The 19,715-nt window shown below is 58.2% G+C and overlaps 2 protein-coding genes across 7 annotated transcripts in view; one reads left to right on the top strand and one right to left on the bottom strand.

The window, feature by feature from the left end:
* The window catches only part of PGS1 (phosphatidylglycerophosphate synthase 1), a 65,060-nt gene that overhangs the window by 26,326 nt on the left and 19,019 nt on the right, over nt 1-19,715 (top strand). For 2 of the 6 annotated variants that reach the window (XM_057535592.1, XM_057535589.1), the window contains 3 exons: nt 2,594-2,742; nt 7,140-7,268; nt 12,093-12,228. In XM_057535592.1, coding sequence (XP_057391575.1) covers nt 2,594-2,742; nt 7,140-7,259 — 269 coding nt within the window. In that variant the 3' untranslated portion in view covers nt 7,260-7,268; nt 12,093-12,228. Of the gene's footprint in view, nt 1-2,593; nt 2,743-7,139; nt 7,269-12,003; nt 12,025-12,092; nt 12,229-19,715 lie in introns of those variants that run through there. The other 4 variants (XM_057535590.1, XR_009006265.1, XM_057535591.1 and 1 more) reach the window with 4 other exon arrangements.
* Nucleotides 11,703-19,715, bottom strand: part of DNAH17 (dynein axonemal heavy chain 17) — a 109,588-nt gene continuing 101,575 nt past the window's right edge. The window contains exons 75-80 of the mRNA XM_007185782.2: nt 16,380-16,559; nt 15,824-16,006; nt 14,533-14,715; nt 14,000-14,143; nt 13,265-13,490; nt 11,703-12,185 (exon numbers count right to left, since the gene is read on the bottom strand). Coding sequence (XP_007185844.2) covers nt 11,938-12,185; nt 13,265-13,490; nt 14,000-14,143; nt 14,533-14,715; nt 15,824-16,006; nt 16,380-16,559 — 1,164 coding nt within the window. The 3' untranslated portion in view covers nt 11,703-11,937. The remainder of the gene's footprint in view (nt 12,186-13,264; nt 13,491-13,999; nt 14,144-14,532; nt 14,716-15,823; nt 16,007-16,379; nt 16,560-19,715) is intronic.

The raw sequence follows: 19,715 nt of genomic DNA, 5'->3' as shown, positions 1-19,715 counted from the left end.
AATAATAAAATAAAATACATTGAGGGCTTCCCTGGTGGCGCAGTGGTTGAGAATCTGCCTGCCAATGCAGGGGACACGGGTTCGAGCCCTGGTCTGGGAAGATCCCACATGCCGCGGAGCAACTAGGCCCGTGAGCCACAATTGCTGAGCCTGTGCGTCTGGAGCCTGTGCTCCGCAACAAGAGAGGCCGCTACAGTGAGAGGCCCGCGCACCGCGATGAAGAGTGGCCCCCACTTGCCGCAACTAGAGAAAGCCCTCGCACAGAAACGAAGACCCAACACAGCCTTAAATGAATGAATGAATAAATAAATAAATAAATAAAAATTAAAAAAAAATACATTGAAAAAAAGAGGAGTTGGAACAGTAACGACAGGTGGAGATCTCGCCTTGTCCCGCCCAGCCCTGGGCTTATGGAGGGCTGGGGCGGGGCGGCTGAGTCTAGTGCAGATGGAGGGCCTTTGCTGCAGAGGAGGAGGCTCGGACCTCCCTGGGCATCTGGAGCAGAGTGCCAGGGCCAGCCTGCCCACCCGCGCGGTCTGGCCGCGTGCTGAGGTGAGCCACACGGTTGCTTACATGCAGCGGCCCAGCGGAGCGGGCTACAGTCGATCGAGCGATGCACACGGGCAAGCAAGTGGCTTTGATGTGGCCCGTGTGTGTATGTGTGTTGGGGGGGTGGCAGGCGTATTACAGGAACAGGCAGCAGAGAGCCGTCGTCATCTCTTACCCAAGACGTTCTTGGAAATGCTCCTGTTCTGAGTGAGAGTTAGGAAATGGCCTTCTATTTTAGGAGCTTGGTGTGTGTGACATGTTGGTTTGCTTGCCTTGCTCCTGCGTGCCTGTGTGCCCTTTGAAAGGGTCACGTTGGCAGGGGAGAGACCCGTGGTGGTGGGAGGGCGTGAGGAGGCCGGCCCTGTGCAGGGTGGCCTGCAGAGGAGCCTGGGACTGACGTGGCCACACTGGGTGTCCTGGCCTGGGCGTTCTTGGTGCAGCGTGGAGGGAAAGATGGAGGCCAGCCGCAAGCCTGGGCTCGCCGTAGGAGGAAGGAAGTCTGGGCAGCAGATGTCCTTGAGAGGTTAGGTTTGGGGAATAGTCTTTTTAGGAGAAGTAGTCCTGATGGGGCCTGGAACTCGGAGGGGATGGAATGGGGTGCAAAGCAGAGGACCTGCCCGCCGTGCTTCAGGTGACATGTAGGATTCTGAGAGAATCCACCACGTTCGTTACAGAGATGTCGCCGTGGTGTTGTCGGAGATGGCGAGTTCCCAGGGCTGGGGGAGGGTGGCGGGCAAGGCAGGAGCCACTACCGCGTGGCTGCTCGCACCGAGCCCTGCTTTTTCCTCTGTCTGTGGTATGAACTGGCTCATTTTCTAGCAAAAAAGGGGAAAGCAGTGTTCTCTGGGGTGGGACTGAAACGGACAGGGCCTCCCAGGTTCTCTCGTGCGCTGGCCTCTCGTGACCTCTCGTCTCTCTGGCCTAAAGCCCTGAGCCTCCAGCAGGCTCATTTCTGGCGCCCCGGTGGGCTTCGCAGTCAGCAGTCTGAGCGAGGGAGAGTCGAGTGGCCCTGGGGAGGCAGGGCCCAGCTCTTCTTCAGGTGGATGCAGCAGGTAGATGCAGCAGGTAGACGCAGTGTGGAGTAACCTGAGCTCTGTTTTCAGGCCGGGGCTCTATCGGCTGTCCCCCACCCCAGAACCCTCTTAAAGGGCCCGTGCTGGGCTGCTCCTCCCCTTGCAGGGACCCTTAATAGCTCTGTCAGACCCAGGCTCCACCTTAAGAGATGTGGGACAAAATCCCGTAGGAGCCCAGACATTGAGAGCTGTGACTCAGGGGCCCACGGAGCGCTCCTCTGGGAGGAAATGGGAGCTGGACAAGTCCCCTTGCTTCTCTGCCCTCTGCTCTTGCAAGGGTTGTGGTGGGGGCGTCCTCATTGCCAGTTCTAGGAAGAAGGACAGATGCCCTCCACCCCACAGGCTGCTTACGGCCTGCTTTGCCAAGTAGCTTGCTCTGAAACCCAGTCCTTCGTCGAGCCCATAACCGCCCCATGTCTGCTGGCTTAGGTGAAAGCATCTCTGTTCCCGAGCCCACGGGTCAGCTGGCAGGTGTGCCCTGAGCTCTGCTGGGCTGCTTTCCCTCCGGGCCTGCGGAAGGACAGGGGAGGCTGGATGGTGGCCAGGACGCGGCTGAGGCAGTTCGGAGAGCGGGGATTAGAGGTCCTGCGCTCTCTGGGAGGGGCTCTGGTAGCATCGCGGGGTGGGTGGGGGTGAGAACAGAGCCTGAGCACGGGCATCACCAGCGTCCTTTTAAGAACCCACTTCTCGCCCTGTCGGGAAAAGAGGCCACAGCGCGCCATGCGGCAGAAAGGGGAGCCGTCCCAGTGAGCGTCCCCAGTGCTGGGCTGCCCCGCAGACGCTGTGGTCCCTGCGCCTCCTGGCAGCACCCCGGGCTGGGCAGACGTGGCCCCAGCTGAGCCCGTCCCCTCGGTGTTTTGTTCACGCAAACCCCGTGGGGGGCTGCTTTCCTCTTAGGTTGGAGCGCGACTGGAGAGGCTGTGGCGGCTGCTGTGCTCACTTCCTGTCTGCACGTTTCCTTTTCCCTGCAGGCCTCTGGCTGTACCTGGCAGGGAGCAGCCTGCCCTGTCTCACGCTGATTGGCTCTCCTAATTTTGGGTACAGGTCAGTTCACCGGGACCTGGAGGCCCAGATCGCCATTGTGACGGAGAGCCGGGCCCTGCAGCAGCAGCTTCACCAGGTTGGTTGGGGCAGGTGGGACCTCCCGGGGGGTGGGGGGGGCATAGCTGGGTGCCAGGTCCCTGAGGGCTGCCTCTGCCGTCGTCTCCTGCCGGGGGCTGTGCAGTGTCAGAAAGAACCGGCATCCTCTCGCGTGTCCTGGTGGCCGGTCCTGAGGGACACCTGCCGCGGGGCTGTCCTTCGAAGCCCGGGCCCCTGTGCCTCCAGCCCGGAGCTCGCTCTTGCCCTGCAGGGCCCTCCCCCCACCTTACATCCTGGAGGACATCTTCTTTCCCTGCACGGGAGGAGAACGCTGTTCTCACCGGCATGTGAATACAGCGCTGGTTCCCAGCCTCTTCCGAGACTGTGGACCGACTGTGAGAGGGGGTAAGGGGCCAGGGTTACACAGGACCTGGGTCCGCTAGGGAAGAGCTTCAGGCGGCCTCGGTCATTTCTGATGAAGACCCTCCCCAGGCGGTGCTTCAGAGTCTGGGGAGGGAGAGGTAGGAGGCAGGGCTGCCACCCAGGCAGAAGGGGCACGCAGGGAGCCAGAGTCTCTGCACGTGGAGACAGAGAACCCGGAAGAAAGAGCCAAACCTTGGAATGAACTTGGAGGCCCGTGCAGACAGAGATGGTTCATGGGGAGCTAAGCTGTTGCAAGCGTTCTGGCAGTCCCGTTCACAGATTTCTGTCTGTGCCCTTGAGTCAGCATGCACGATCCTATGGTGCTGAGACCTTGAATCCTATTTATTTTATTTCAGATTGTTTCACTTGGTAATGATCTGGTTTGGGATTGACCTACAGAGGAGATGGTGGAGGGACCGCTCAGAGGTGTGCCTGGCCAGGCGCAGGGACCCCCTGTGGCATGTTAGTGGGGGCCGGTGGTGGGCGGGACACAGTGGAAGGTCGTGGCTGCCTCGCCTCCTGCCCGTGCCAGGGGACGGAGGTTGGGCACGGCAGGCCCCTGTTTCCAAGGTGTCTTGGAATTTCTGTGTTGTTTTTGTCACGCTCCTAGTTGTAATAGGATTTCTTTCCTTACAGTTGTGAGAGGGGAAGGCAGGCATTTTTCTTGAGAGCGGGGACCTAGAGCCTGAGAGAGAACCGAACTTGCTTTGTCTGGCTCGGTGGGCGCATTATGTTGCCCACCGAGGACCTCCCGCTCCCCTGGGAAGAGACTTCCCGGCACGGCTCACGGGAGAGCGGCCCTTTCTTCTGAGGTGGGGCTGGAGAGTCACGGGGGACGGGACCCTGAGCCCCTGCTGCCGGCTGCTGGAGACCCACGCTCAGGTCGGGGAGGGGGGGCAGGGGAGAGCACCCTTTGCTCCCTGAGATAGGAACGTGGCAGTGACTCCCAAAGGGGCAGCGGTCTCGGCCTCCTTTCGTGATGGTCTTTCTGTTTAAAGTCGAGAATAACTGAAAGTTGTTAGCGCTTCTGTGTGAATCTTCGCATTTGAGCGCCTGCAGCAGTGCCGATGAACTTTCGAGAATGCAAGCACAGCACCTGTGTATGTGAGACCTAGATGATCCTTTGGGCTCACAAATTTGTGACCTTGACAACAAAGCCTTTCCAGGGAAGGTGCCAGCTTCCCTCCTGAGTCATGGGAATGCAGATAACACTGCCCCAGGCCAGCCCTCAGAAGCGTATAGACTGAGTTAAGCTTTTATTCTTGTGTTTGGGAACTACTGTTGCGAAATTGTTGGAGCCTTTGTTGACGGACGAGGAAATGGTAACTGCCTTGTTCCCCGGGATCTGCCTCCTGCGATCTGGGAATCTTGTCAGTGACTGAGTGGGGCCTTGGTGCCGGGAAGGGCTTCACGACCAGGGCCGAGAGGAAGTGGCAGCGGTCGGGCTCTGGGTGGCCAGCGGGAGAATCTGATCTGCTCAGCAGATCACAGATGCTATGGTGAGGCTTCCAGCAAATGACCGAGGAGGTTCCAGTAGGGGCCGGCCGACCTCAGAGCGGGCTGGGTTGAGAGGAACAGAGGGGTCTCCTGGACTTTCGCCTCCGTTGCTGAGAGCCGGGTTTCCTCAGTCGGTAGCGAGTGGTCAGTGTGAATGTGGCCTCTGCCGAGGACCAGGTCTCTGTGGGTCTGGGCTGATTTGGGGGAGCGAGTCTCTGCCCAGGGTCCCGGTGCCGGCCGCTCTCCCCCACTTCCTGAGTAAGGGGACTGAACCCACATCCTGGGTCTTGAGAAAAGCTAGGCCGGTTGTGGTCAGGAGCTGCTTTCCCAAATGACATATTTGGGATATTTTCTTTTTCTTCCCAAACCTGAATCCCAGTGGCTTTTGATGGTGGGAGGGTGGCAGTTCATGCCACTGCAGTCCTTCCGTTCTTTAGAGGCACGTTGATTTCTGTGCCTTTGAAATGCAAAAATGCATTTCTGGATAACTCCACCTGTGTATTTATATACTGGGACTGCCCAGCCACACAGCCTTACCCGAGCCCAGAAAGTCCCTAAAGCCCCAGCTGCCCGGGTCCCTGCTCTCAGAAGCTGCCTCTGGAGTCCTCCTTGGGACCCAGGGAAGGGCCCTGTTCATGTCACACTGGGCACCGGAGTGGGGAGATATTTTTATCCGAATCCGAAGTCCCTCCCTTCACTTAGTACGTACAATAAAAACTGAAAGCTTCCAGGTTTTGTTCAGAGGACACGGTTTACCACTTGTGACCTAAGAAAGACTCCCTTGAACAGCATTGTAACCTCGACCAGCTGACTTCCTTCTCCATCCCCGTGTGGAGTCTGTGAGGAAACTTAAGTGTTTCTGGTAATTTAATTGAAATCTTGGCTGTGTGTTCATTGGAAAACATAAAGCTGGAGCCGGGTCTGTGGAGGCTTCTGCAGAGCAGCCCCCCGAGCCCGAGGCTGGCTCCTCCATGAGGCCCAGGCAGCTGTGGTCAGCGGGCGGCCGGCAAAGTCTGCTCAGGCCTGAAGCGCCAGGGAGCCCGGCCCTGGGAGCACCACTCACAAGGGAGTGAGCGCAGAAAATGTGCGGGAAGATGGGAAGTCGGGCACTAGGTTTCCCCAGCCCGTGACGGGAAGAGCTGTGGACAAATTCTGCAGTGTCCTGGAGGGCGCGGTGTCCTTCGTCCCCTGTCCTCACTGGGTCAGAGGAGTTTGCCAGGGACGTGGCTTCCGTTCCTGCCCCCGGAGAAGAGAGCATCCAGCGCCCAGTGGGATGGTGCGGCGGCATCCACTGTCCCCTTGGGGCTCCTGGTCCCGCAGTGGGCAGGGTGTTTGCAAAGCCAGCGTTGGGGGATCCTCACCATAGTGTGGGATAAGTCAGTATTTTATAGATTAAAGGGACAGAAGGTTCAGAGAGGGATGTCACCACTCCTGGTGGTGGAAACAGAATCACATCCCCTGACTGCTGCCTTTTGCCCTTTGAAAGCTTCGATACCTTATTAAGGAAACACAGCACTTGTAGAGTGTAATGTTTAAAAAAGAGGCAGTTTCTCCTCTCACAGATTCTAAACACAATTTAAGACGAGGCTTATATCAGTGTTTTTTAACTTGTTTTTAAATATGAAAGTAATAATCGTTCATTGTAAGAATCGAGAAAAGTTACAAGATGCTAACCCTTTCATCCAGAGAGAGTCACTGAAATCGTTTTGATTGCTCCTTGTCTGTCTTGTTCTGTGTGCATATGGAGAGGTGTAACTTGTTTTTTTCTTCTTAACGAAAAGTAGGATTATATTGTGTATGTTAACTCATATCCAGTGTCTTTCACTTAATATATTGTGCACTTTCCCGTATCGTTAAGTAAATGTTTTTCTAGAGTATGATTATCTTATGGTGAATGCTGATTTGTCATATGGGTTTATTATATTTAATTAGCGGGTTGGTGGACATTTAGGGGGTTTCCAGGTTTTCTCTGTCATAAATGTTGGTGTGATAAATATCAGTACACAAAAATCTTAGTGCATAGTTATTTTCTTGGGATAAACTCTTGCAAGTGGAGCTTTTTAAGGCTTTTGGTACTTGTTGCCAAATTGCTCTACAGACAGATGATTCGAGCCCCCTTTCCATTCATTCCATCAGCAATGTCCGAGAGTGCCTGTTCCCTCGGCCTTCATCAGCAGAGGGCGGTGATGTTACAAAACAACTTTTTGCCAGTTTGAGAGAAGAAAAAACTGTGTCTCATTTAAAGAAAATCTCATTATTTTAATTGGCACTACCTCATTTAGTGAGGGCGAACTTTTAAATATTTTTTCCACCAGCTGTATTTCTACAGCTCTAAATTGCCTGTCCCACACACGTCTTGCTTGGTCTTAAAAATTTAAACACACTGGTTTCTTAGCTTTTCTAAGGTATGTGTACAGGGGCGACCTGCGCTGGGGCCCCCGTGGAGCCCTGGGCCGGCAGGCCGCGTCCCCCGGTGCTGGAGCCGACCCCTAGCTCCTGTCTGTTCCTCTTCCCCAGGAGCAAGAACAGCTCTACCTGAGGTCCGGCGTGGTGTCCTCCGCCACCTTTGAGCAGCCGAGCCGGCAGGTGAAGCTGTGGGTGAAGATGGTGACTCCACTAATCAAGAACTTCTTCTGAGAACAGCAGGTACTGACTGTGCGGTTTCCCAGGGGATCACTAGGGGGACAGGGGGCTCCCCCCAGCCGGGGTCCCCGGGGCCTCTCGCAGGGACTCCAGGGCCCTTTCGTCCTTTCTTGGTTACATGTCCAGGGGTGTATGTCTGGGCTCATGGGTGGTTGTCAAGGTTTTGGAAGCCTGGTGCTAAGTGAGGCAGCGCTTTTACCTTCTGCCACGTCCTGGGGCTGTGGTGCGGTCAGCATTGTGGGGCCCGCTTATGGTCTCCCGTCCCCGGGGGCCGGAGGCGGCCCTGGGGTGAGGGCCTGGTGGCCGCCGGGTACAGAGGTAGATTCTGCGCCCCCTCCTTGCCACTGAGCACGCCGTTCCGAAGGCAGTGGGAGCGGAGGGGCAGCGCTCTTGGTCGGGAGTGTCCTGGCTTGCTGCCCTGGGCCGCTGCAGCTGCCAGCATGAGAGGCCCCGGGGCTGCTGCCTCATCTTCCTGACGTTTCTGTGACGTGCGCTTGCGGAGATGAGATGCTGTCGTGCTGGCAGCTGGTAGCAGGATGTGCTCCGCCCGCCCAGGAGCCTTCCCCTAGCGGCCGGGCCTCTGGCCGTGTCCCACAGGGGGACGGGACGAGGCCTCACCTGAGCTGTCCCTTGGCTGTTCGGACGCCGGGAGGCCGGGCAGGGTGCGGCTGCCGTCAGAGGTGGGGTCTCTCCTGAGTCACCCTGTGGGTTCCAGATCCCTTTAGACCCTGACCTCCCCCCATGCGGCCCCAGATGGGATCAGTCTCCCGGGTGGGATGTTCTGGGCCGGACTTTGCTGGTCCAGCCCATGCTGGGGGGTGGGGGTGGGGGTGGGGGATGGGAATGGTTGGGCCTTTGGCCTGTGGGGAAGGGAGAGAGGAGGCGGGAGGACAAGGATAAAGGGTTGGGCGGCCGAGCGTCGTCCGCGTTGGCACTGTGTGTGGCCCGCGTCCCCTGCGGCCTGGTGCCGTGGTTCTCTTTTCAGCCTCACTTTAAAAAATTTTATTTGTTTCTTTTTTTTTCTCAGCATTTTAATTACTTTAAATTTCATTCAAATAACATGCGGATTTAGAGAGTAAAATAATACCGAAAGGCCAACAAGATGCAGCTGCCCTTCCTTCCCCCTAGCAGCCACTTTTGACTCTTTTACCTGTTTCTTCTGATCTCTACCCGTGTGCTCCTGCGCCGCCCCCAGTGTCTCCAGGAGCAGATTTCAGAAGCTCCCTGCCCAGTCCCCACACCTTCAGGTGCTTGAACCTTGCCCAGAGAGAAGGCCTCGCAGCCCCAGGGCACGGCAGCTCATCCTGGGGGCTGAGGGGAGCAGACGGGATTCCATCTCTGCCCACCTGCTCTGGAGGCAGCTTCACGTGTCTCCCTCCAAAGGGCTGGTGGCTCTGACGGTCGCGTTCGTCCGTGGGTCCTGGGGGGCCGTGGCTGGCCTAGCCCGCGCCACCTTGCTGTGCGCGTGGGGCGCCGGCGCCGGGGGCACCTCGTCCGAGACGGAGCGCCACAGCCCCTCCTCTGGGCCCGGGCAGATCTGCAGGCTTTCGTGGTCTGGAGTTGGGTGGAGCAGTGGCCACGCCACGCTGCCTGGGGGCAGCAGCACATCAGTTAACACTGTTTGCCTCCAAACCAGTTATTAAATTGTCCTGTGGGACAGTGAGAGGAGGGAAGCCAAAAGAATGTGCCGGGGCACTGGGTTTCTGTTTGGAGAGAGGCTTTCGGTAAACAGCGTTCGCATTCCTGCAGATGCTGTGGGGCCAGAGCGAGCATTGTGCCACGGCCGGGCTTGAGCCGGGCTTGAGCAATCCGCGGCTGCTCCCTTTGCGCGCTGCTCGCTTTGTCTCTGCAGGTTGCCTTTGGGACGGTCCTGGGCGGGGGCCCTCCCTCTCCCTCTCCCCCCGGGCGCTCGCCCCAGCCAGGGCCCCTACCCTTCCACCCACCAGGACTGCTGCGGGCGTCACGGCACCTTCAGACGCAGCATAGCTTTTGTCCCAGGCTCTGTCTCCCCAAGGCTGGATTGCAACTCCAAGCAAGGTGAATCGTCTCCCGCAAAGTTCGAAGAGAATTTTGTCATCTACCCACCATGTGTAGAGTGTGGAATAAATGTTTTATTTCAGGCTCTAAAGGCAAAACTGGAAAATCTCCCCATTTTGTGGTTATTACCAGGGATTAAAATGAGTTGCCTGGTGGCCACTGGCAATTTTATGTCCTCCAGTGAGAGTGGTGGCTCTCCTGGCCCTCCAGCTTGGACACGAAGGGCTACAGTGACCCCTCCTGGCCAGCAGAGGTGTGTTGCCCGGTGGCCAGGCTCTGGGGGCAGGACGCCTGCCTTCCAAAGGGGTGGATTCTCTAGGCCCCAGGGAGGGAGGATTTGAGGGACATTTTTCCTTTTCCCCCTTAGCCCCACCAGGCCCCAGGATTGTTGTAAATTATTGGCCTCGGAGTTAGGGCTTCTAGGACCTCTTCTTCACCCATGGATTGGGTGAATACTTGGTAAAAAGTTTTCACAAAACTACTTCAGCATCAAGTTGAACTCAGGAGGAGGCCAGGTTGGGGCGGGGGGTGTGGTGCTTGCTTTACTCTGCTTTGAAGCTAGAAAACACCGAGGTGCCAGCCTGTGGGACCCCACTGGAGTCTGTGGGCCCTGCTAGCTGCCTTCCTGTACCCCTGGTTTTCCAGTTCATCGTCGTCTCATTTTGTCTGCACCCGTTACCTGGGTCCGTCAGATGGGGGCCTGTCCCAGGGCAGCCCTGGACCAGCACCGCGGTAGCCACCTGCTCCCCTTTGGAGCAGGAGCTCACAGAATGAGGCCAGACGAGGCGGGCCACCTCTGGTCCCTTCCCTGCTGGCGTGTGTGTGTGTGTGTGTGTGTGTGTGTGTGTGTGTGTGTGTGTGTGTGTACACCACCTCTCCTTAGCCCTGTCGCCTGTGCCCTGGCCTCCGTGTGCCCACTGCGGTGCTGCAGCGCTTAGCCCTGGGGCACAGTGCCTGTGGATAAGCTCACCTTTTTGGAAGTCAGGGTGTCTTGGCTGCTGAGCAGCCGTCCCTCTTCTGCTGACTTGGGCTTTGTTTGTTCTTCATATTCTAATTCTAATTAATTCCTAGATGGTGGGTTAGGTTGTTTTGAGATTTTTCTTGTTTCTTGAGTTAGGCCTGTATCACTATGAACTTCCCTCTTAGAACTGGTTTTGCTGCATCCCATAGATGTTGGAAAGTTGTGTTTTTATTTTTGTTTGTCTCAAAGTATTTTCTGATTTCCTTTTTGATTTCTTCATTAACCCATTGGTTTTTTTTGGTAGCATGTTGTTTAGTCTCCGTGTGTTTGTATTTTTCCCATTTTTCTTCCTAGAATTGCTTTCTAGTTTTATACTGTTCTGGTTGGGAAAAAAACGCTTGATATAATTTCTGTACTCTTAAATCTGTCAAGTCTTGTTTTGTGGCCTAGCACGTGATCCATCCTGGTGAACGTTCCATGTGCACTTGAAAAGAATGTGTATTCTGCTTTTGGATGGAATGTGCTCCAGTTATCTATTAAGTCCAAATGACCTAACGTGTCATTTGAGACTACTGTTTCCTTATTGATTTTCTGGATGATCTGTCCATTGATTTAAAGGGGTGTTAAAGTCCCCTGCTATTAGTTGTGTTATTGTCAATTTCTCCCTTTACATCTGTTAATATTTGCCTTATACATTTAGGTGCTTCTATATTAGGTGCGTATATGTTTAATGAACGTTATATTGTCTTCTTGTATTGATCCATTTATCGTTACATAATGCCCTTTTTTGTCTACTGTTATAGACTTTGTTTTAAAGTCTACTTTGGTGGCAGGAAGTGAGAACTGATGGTGGGGAGAGGGGAGGGAGACAAAAGACAACGAAGATGCTGCCCAGAACTAAGAGGGGACGACCATTTATCATGACCTCCCAGGACACAGACGTGTTTAAAGTGGTCCCTCCCGTTCCCAGCAATTTCAGAAAGTGGGCAGTTGACAGGGAAGCACTTGAGCTGTATGGAAATGGCCCCTCCGTGGAATAGTTTGCTTTTCAGAATTCTGGGGCAGGGAGGCGGCATTACCATAATCGAGGGAGGTTTTCTTGCTTGAGAGAAGGAATAGTGCTTTAGGGGACAGTGTCTGTGGCAGTGGCCGCTCCTGTTCGTACGGGAATGGAACACCCTGGCCCTTAGTGGTGGGTGTTTGCAGGTAGCATCAGGCAAGGGTGTGACTGCCTCCAGCTCTAACCCTACATGCCACTGGTGGGAAAAGATAAACCCAACTGACCCTGTGGGAAGTCAGGATTTGGGGGTTTGGTTCCTGGGATGCTCCCCTGGCTGCTGGGAACTGGGGCCTCACCCCCAAGCCTGTGCCAGGCCCCTGGTGGCCATCAGGCTGAAGGCCGGCTCAAGTGAATCAGACAAACCTGGCTAAGTGGCTTCATTGTTTTAATCCAATCCACACCCCCTCTCCCAGGCTGCCCTCCACCCTCTGGCTAGTCTAGATGTGCATGGTTATAAAGTGCCTCGATTATTTAGGAGAACAAAAAAAGCAATCATCAGTTCCTGTGAAAATAAGTGATAGTTGCAAGGCCGAGTTCCTAACTGTAAATTTGAAGTTGCAGCCAGGACCTGGCCCCAGGCAGCATGGGCCTCGCGGCGGGACCCGGGGCTCCAGCTAGACCTGTAGGAGCAGCGCCACGGCTGCCAGGATCCACTTTGCTGCCTTCTCTTTGGTCTTCAGGTTAAAGGTCCAGACGTAGGTGGGGCCGCGGATGCGTGTTTTGTACACGGGACACTCATAGATGTTCTTGGTCTCCATGCGGTCCACAGGGATGGCCTTGATGAAGATGACGGGCATGGCCGGCGTCAGCTCTTTCAGCCGCGCTTCGGCGATGACTCCCGTCTGGGTGTCCCAGCGAGCTCCTGCAGGGACAGCACGGCCGAGGGTCAGGGTGGCCCAGGGTGAGGTGACTGGTTCCCGGTTCCCATCTGTTGTGCTGGCAGTGGGGGAGGGGAGGGGCCTGGCTTGCACCCGCACCCCTGCAGAGATAGGCCAGGTGCCAGGGCCTGGACTGCACAGGAATTGCTGCAGGGGGGGCTGTAGGCAGAGGACGGGGTGGGGGTCGTGTGCACGGCGTGACTGCCTGTGTGTCTCGCTGTGCACCTCTGAGGGACAGATCAGCCCTAAAGTGCTGGGCTCCATTGTCTGCGTGCGTGGTGGTTTCAGAGCCTCATGTGTCAGCCTTGTTCATTTCAGTGGCAGGAAATCATAACTCCAGCTGAAAATGACAGATTAAAGCTCCCCGCTTCCCTTCCTATGTAGCGACTGTCCTACGTGTACCTGCACAGTATAAATATGTATATGCACATACAACTGTTACTGCCTTGAACCAGACTTATTTCTACTCACCCTATTTAATGATGCGTAGATTTCCTGTCTGTAATTCCAAAATAAACATGGAGAATGGTTGCCGCTGTGTTTGTCTTTGGTGATGTGGGCACGGGGGGGGGGGGGGGGGGTGGGTAAAGGGGTGACATCAGTCGCTAAGGAGGGCGGGGGAGTCGCTGGCACTCAACTCAGAGTGAGCCTGCCGGCTGGTCCTGTCTGACCTTACCCGGTGCGGGACAGGGGTGACGTGGGCAGAGCTGAATGAGTGCCAGCCTCGCGCCCCCCCTGCTGCTGGGACCTGGCCATGTGATGCCCTCGCACTGGGCTCAGGGGAGGGGGCCGGCCGGGCCTCCCTGCCTTTGAACCTGTGCCTTGGGGGTGGGGTGGTTGGACAGTAGCCCTGACAGAGGTGGGCTCCTGGACCCTCACCCCCAGAACGTATGCCTGTCCCGGGCTCCAGGGCTGAGCTCCTCATGGCCTCAAAGCGGGGGCTCAGGTCTGAGGGCGAGCCTGCACCGCAGCAGAGCCGAGCATAGGCCGGCACGTGGCTGGGGCTCCTCAGCCTGCTGTGAGCCCACATGCCCCCCGTGCTTCCCCTGCCGGTGCCCGTTACCTTCCATGAAGAGCCCGTACACGTAGGCGCCCTCCCGGGGGGGCGCGCTCACGTCCTCCCGGTTCTTCTTGGTCACCTCCACAGACAGACACATCTTGTCCAGCGGCCACTCGTTCTTCCTGGCCGTGGACTGCATGATGGCCGTGAGGAAGGACTGCGGGTTGAAGAAGCCGGCCAGCCACACGGTGGTAGGCAGTGCGAAGTCCGTCGTCCAGGCCTCGAGCTCCTGCAGGGGACGGGAGCGGGGCCATGCTAGAGCCTCCCCACCTCCGCACAGAGGACGGCCGCCCGCCTGAGACGCCCCTTCACGGTCTGGGGGAGAGCAGGGTCCAGGAGGCGGGGCTCACGATTGAGAAGATTTGGGTCTGAAAGAGGCTGCTGCTCTCGCTCTCCCCCGGGAGGTGGCGCCCCTGATGGGCGTCCCTGAAGCCTCCCGGGCGCTGCTGGGAGGGGCTCTGCTGGGAGGGGCTCTGCGTCTGTGGCCACAGAAGCTGCTCTTCGCGCTCGCCCTTGGCTTCCTTCGGGGAGGAAGTTCCCGCGTTGTCGGGCCTGCATGCCCGTGGTGTGGCCCAGGCCCTTCCAGCTGTGCTCCGACCGACCGAGGCCAGGCCAGCAGGGGCCTCCAGGCCTCTGACGGGGCTGCACATTCCGCCCCCTCCCTAGCCTCACTCCTCAGGCCCTGGCGGCAGGTTTGCTGAGAGTCAGGGCAGCGGCTCGCCAGAAGCCTGTCCTTACCCTGATGCGGAGCAGGAGGTTGGCATACCAGGCCGCCAGGCCCATCCTCGAGGGGTAGGCCCGGGCCACCCACGTGTCGGGCACAGTGTCGTAGAACAGAGCCGTGGACAGGTCTTCCATGTCGGTCGTGATGGTCAGTTCTCCCTGAGGGACACGCAGACAGGGGTGCTGGGGCGCTCGGCACAGACGCAGACCCGGTCAGTCCTATGGCTTGTTTCACCTGCTCTCAGGGAGGCGAGCTCCCCCCCAGCCCCCCGTGTCGTGAGTTGACGTGGGTCTGTGCAGTGCCCCTGCAGATGCCCTGTGGTGGCCACACCAGGGTTTCCTGCCAGGGAACAGTCCAGATGGCGTCCATGGCCACCTGGATGCATCCGCAGATGCCCTGAGGTGCCCACTCCTCCAGACCGGGGAACTCGAGATGCCGAGGCCCAGCGGCCTGGGGCTTGTTGGTCTTGTGGCCAAGGGAAGTCAGCCTGCGGTGGTCAGCCCGCATCTCAAGTCACACCCCAGGTCCTGCCACCCCTGTTTTTTACCTTCAGCCCCAGGTTCAGCTCCTTCAGTGAGCGGCGCATTTCGTTGGTCAGGACGTTCATTCTCTCACATTCTTGGAAGGCGACAACCACGTAGGGGGTCTTCTCGGTGGCCTTGGCCATGATCTCGGCCATGTTGAAGGTCTCTGGGATCTTCTCCAGGATCTCATCCAGTACGGCCTTCACCTGGAAGCCAGCCCCCAGCCAGCCCATGTCACTGTGCCCGCACCCCCAGCCCTCCCCCAGCGCCAGGGCCCGGGTGCTAGCCCGACGTTCAACTCCGAGCCCAGGGGCAAGGCAGGCGGAGCTGCCAGAAAAAACGGGATCACGGAGGCGCAGCCCCGCGTTTGATCAGGGGAAGGTAATCTTGGCCATCAGGCTTTAGTGTTCTGGCTTCGTTGTCAAGGCCATATGGCTCTGGCCACGGGAGCATCAGGCTGCCCTAGCCTGGTGCCTTCAGACATCCCTGAATGCACTGCTTCCCTCCCCCATCACATCCCCTGGTGGCCGTGGGGTTGTGACCTTGTCCTTGGTGTGGGCTGTCTGCAGGGACCGTGCTGGTCACACCCTCTCAAGGGGTGGCCCACATGGTGGTCACGAACACCACTGCCGCCAGAGCGCCATCAGCAGGTCTCTGGTTTCAGTCATCAGACAAAGAAAAGGTCAGGGGGCCTCAGCGCACTGAGAGTCTTCCAGTCAAGAATTCGGTCTACTTAACCGGGAAGCCCAATAGTTGGGTAATTTTTAGTAGAGCTTGTCCGGAATATTTTAAAAAGTGCCAAGGTGCCGATGCCTCTTGAGACGGCAGAGGTAACCCTGACAGCGGGGAATTTATTAAACGCTCTTAACGTTGTCTGCGCTGTGCTGTTGCGGTGAGTGTTCATGGGATCTGTCCCCCAGGCTCACCTAAGAACATCTGGAGGGACTGGTTTAAGCGTCTAGACTGCCCTGCCTGAGCCACACGCGCTGCCCACCCAGGACTTCGGCTGCTGCCCTCGTGTTCGCGGGGCGGGGCTGCAGGGCAGGCACTCTCTGGAGCCCAGCCGGTGAAGCCGGAGCCGTGGGGAGGGAGGTTGCTTGGCGAGTACACGGAGGTGCCCGCCTCTCTCTAGCTCAGCCCTTGGTGCTCCGTGTGGGCTGCAGCAGCCCGCTTGCAGGCTCTCCTACCCCCGAGGTCTGGAGCGGGGTCCGATGAGGTTGCTGACAAGTTCCCAGGGGCTGCTGCCAATTGTTGCACCCCCAGGTCCCAGGCCCTGCCCTTCCTCCATTGGCGAGTGGGTAGTCAGGCTCCTACCTTCTCCTCGCGAGATACCCCGGTGCCGGCTCCCGAGTCGGTTTCTTTGGGCTGCATTTCCAGGACAGTGCGGAACAGCTTCTCCGAGGTGACCGTCAGGAAGCCGATCTCTGCGTTGGGGTGCAGGCCGTACAGGTAGGGGCTTTCGGGGGGCAGGTTCTCGTCGACGTATTCGTGGTAACCCTGCAAAAGGGGTGGGGGCTGGGTAAGCAGGGAGAGCTGTGCGAGCCGGAACCCGTGTCCCCCGTTTATTAAGCATCGCGTCCCAGAACGTTCTGTCCACGTCTTGCCCTCTGTACCAAACCTCATTTCCCTGACCCCCTTTTGGGGCTGCTCCCCAGCCACACAGAGGAAGTTTCCACACTCCTCCATGGAGGCTGCCTTTCAAGCCCTCTTATTTGGATTGCCTGTCCGCTTGCTTATTGGTGGTCCATCTGCGACGGAGGCTCTGGCCAGGGAGCCGGCGGGACGGCATGGACCTCTTTAAGGCCTGTGCTGTAAGTCACAGAGGCAGCTCGTGTTTAATGTGTTACCCGTCCCTGGAAGGAGCCCTCACCTTGTAGTCCAGGTTGGGGGGGATCTGAAAGCCCGGGGCCAGCAGGATCTCTCCCTCCAGCATCTCCGCCCGGATGTACTCCTCCAGGTACGTCCTGCAGAGCCGGCGGTCCCAGTCGTCGGTGATGTGGCCGCCGTACATGATTTCCCCAAAGAGGTAGCGGAGATCGTCCCAGGGCACCTTCGGAAGGGCGGCGGCCGTCAGGGGACCCTGTGCCCTGCTCCTTTCTGGGTCTGCCAGCCCCTCTTGTCACCCCTGCCTCCACCAGGTCTGCAGGGTCACCTGCTACCCTCGGTCACCAGGCCCAAGCCTGGCCTTTCCTCCCCCCTAACTCGGCCACCAGCTCCTCCTCGACCCTCTTCCTGCTGGGCTCCTCGCACCAGGGGCTTGCCAGTTTCCCCTGCCTCCACCCCACCCCCAGCCAGGACGGCCCGGCCCTGTGCCCGCCCCTCTTCGCTCTCCCTTGACGTGACCTCCCCGACCCCAGCACCGGCACTGCAGACCCCGCAGGCCCTCCCGCCAGCTCCCACACGCTCCCTCTGCCCGTGCCCCCTTGGTTCCCCACGCTTGGAAATGGAAGTGTGGCGCCACCTGTGACCTTTCCCTGCACCGCCGTCTCCAGCAAGAGCGGTAACTCTTTGTGGGTGGGGTGTTGGCTCTCTAGCACCGCAGATCTTTCTGGCCATGAATCACGTCCAGTTCGTCGTGCCTTCAGGATCTATCGAGTGGGTCTACCTTCTGATCCCCCAAAGGGCCCTGGTTCCGATTATACTCCAGTAGCCTTGCCCATGCGTGCCCCTGAGGTCTCGGTGGCACAGCCAGCTCCAGCAAGTAGCCTCCCCGCCAGAACCTTGGCTCCCGGGCCCGAGGGAACCGGACCAAACCGGGCAGTGCACGCAAGTGCGCCCCCTGGCGGCCGGGTCTCTCCGTGCATCCCACCCTCGGCCACTCTCACTGCCCTCTGTTCTGCCTCTGCTTCCACGCCGTGCCCTCAGCCTGGGATGCCGCTCCTTTGGCCACCACATGGCCATGACTCTGCTCCTCCTCCAGAGCGGCTCGAGTGCAGCCCCTCCACAAAGCCAGGAACCCATCCCCCCCCCCCCCGGTCCCAGCACATCGCTGCTCCTGCACAGCGCTGGCCAGCAGTGGGAGCCACACGGGCAGCCACGTACATAACTGCAGATTTTCCAGCAGCCGCTTAAGTAGAAAGATTGTTCCAACAGGCACTCAGCGTAAAAACTACGAATAAGGTATTTTACGTTCTTTTTTTTAGACCAAGCTTTTGAAATCCAGAGTCTCGTTCCCCTCCGCTGGGACTTGCTGCACGTCACGTGTGGCGGCAGCTGACGCGCTGGGCAGCACAGCACACACACAAGTTTCTCTGAGGATAGTGGCTCTTTAAGGGCAAGGTGGGCATTTATGTAACTCCCACAGTGCCCTGCCTGGATGGCCGCTGTTTACCAAATGCGGGCAAGTTGAAGTTAATTGAATAAGAACTTGCTGATTTATCAAGTGTCTGATGTGCTCTCATGAACTTTGACTTAAAACATTAATATTGGGGCTTCCCGGGGGGGCACAGTGGTTAAGAATCCGCCTGCCAATGCAGGGGACACGGCTTCCAGCCCTGGTCCGGGAAGATCCCACATGCCGCAGAGCAACTAAGCCCGTGCACCACAACTACTGAGCCCGCGCTCTAGAGCCTGCGAGCCACAACTACTGAGCCCGTGTGCCACAACTACTGGAGCCCGCGCGCCTAGAGCCCGTGCTCCACAGCAAGAGAAGCCACTGCAGTAAGAAGCCCGCGCACCACAACGAAGAGTAGCCCTGCTCACTGCAACTAGAGAAAGCCCGCGCGCAGCAACGAAGACCCAACGCAGACAAAAATAAATAAATAAACAAAACAAAACAAACCATTAATATCCTCTTGATCATCATCTTGTGACTGCAGTTTTTCTGTTTGGTTATCTTGGGTATGTGCCGAGCTGCCTTTTCTGCATTTTGCATATTTGCTTCGGGGACAGCTTCTGTTTCTCCTGCAAAGTGGGGCCGGGTACACCCCAGTTTGCGTCTCTGGCCCCCGTGAGCTGCCTCCTGGGATGCGGGGCAGTGGGACTAACCCCGGGGGGGGGGGCGGGTGCCGTCCGTGTGCCCACACCTGCCGGATGGAGTCCCCAGAGCGGTTGTCAGAGACATGTTGCCAGGCCTCGCCCTCGGAGCCTGAGTCGACTTGCTCAGAGTCGGGAGGACGGACTGGCTCGTCGCAGGCCAAGGGCGACATCCTCACAGGAGGTTATTCATCGTTGCCTCCCCGCCGCGAGCTCCGACAAAGGGCAGGTCAGGCTGCGCAGGCCTGGGGCCCTGGCCTGATCACACACTGCTGAGCGGGACGCCAAGTGTCACTCACGCCTCACCCCGCTGGTCACTGGAGCACACGGTGTGCGTTCTCGAGCAGTTTCTTACCCAACTAGGGTTCTGTGGGTGTGTAACGAGGGAAGCGTCTGCGTAAATGTCGTTAGAAACTTCTAGCAAGACTGCTCCTCCCACTCGAATCTCCCCGGAGAGAACTGCTCTGACGAAGCTGCTGTGATGAGGAAATGCTTTCTTCACATCTTCTTGTGCGTGTTGTAAGATGTGCCGCCGGCGTTCAGCTCAGACCCTGTCATAGGCGAAGTGACCCCCGGCACCTGCCCACGGAGACCACTGTCCCCCTCCCTGGAGGAGGGCCGACTTCCGGTGTTTGGCCAGGAACTAAGCAAACAACATTCCAGGCTCAGGCTGGGGTGGCGGCCGTCCTGGGAGGTCGTCTTCCTCCGGGGTCTGGGGGCAGCTGGCCCAGGTCTCCCCTCCCAGCGCGTCTGAGCTTTGTTACGATGGGTGGGACACCCTCCGCCCCTGGTCACTCAGTCCCCAAAGCTTGGAGGGGGTGTGTGAGCCTCAGGCCTCTAGCCAGGCCCCTGGGGTGCCCACCGTGCCCCAAAGCGGCGGGCGCCGGGACAGCGAGGGCGTGATGCAGGGGTGTGTCCAGGCGCCCTGGGCAGGTTCTCGGGAGCCTCCTGGGTAAGCAGAACGTCTACCTCTGTTGGTGTAGGAAGGCGCCGGCCGCAGGAGCACGGAGGAGCCCAGGGCTTACGGGGTTCCCTTCTGCTTCCCCCTGGGGGTCACGGTGACGGGTCCTGTGGCAGCGCCACGCTCCACGTAAGATCCCAAGAGGAGCCACGTCAGGCGGGGAGAACGGCCGGCTCTCAGTTCCCGAGGGGGCGGCCACATCTGGAGGCGGGGCTCGCAGCGGGATTCACCCCACCTGGGGCGCGAGTCTCCCCTCTGGGCCCGCAGACA

The sequence above is a fragment of the Balaenoptera acutorostrata genome, chromosome 20 (genome assembly GCF_949987535.1).
Source record: "Balaenoptera acutorostrata chromosome 20, mBalAcu1.1, whole genome shotgun sequence".
NCBI classification, from domain to species: Eukaryota; Metazoa; Chordata; class Mammalia; order Artiodactyla; family Balaenopteridae; genus Balaenoptera; species Balaenoptera acutorostrata.
This window is presented reverse-complemented; position numbering and strand designations above follow the sequence as displayed.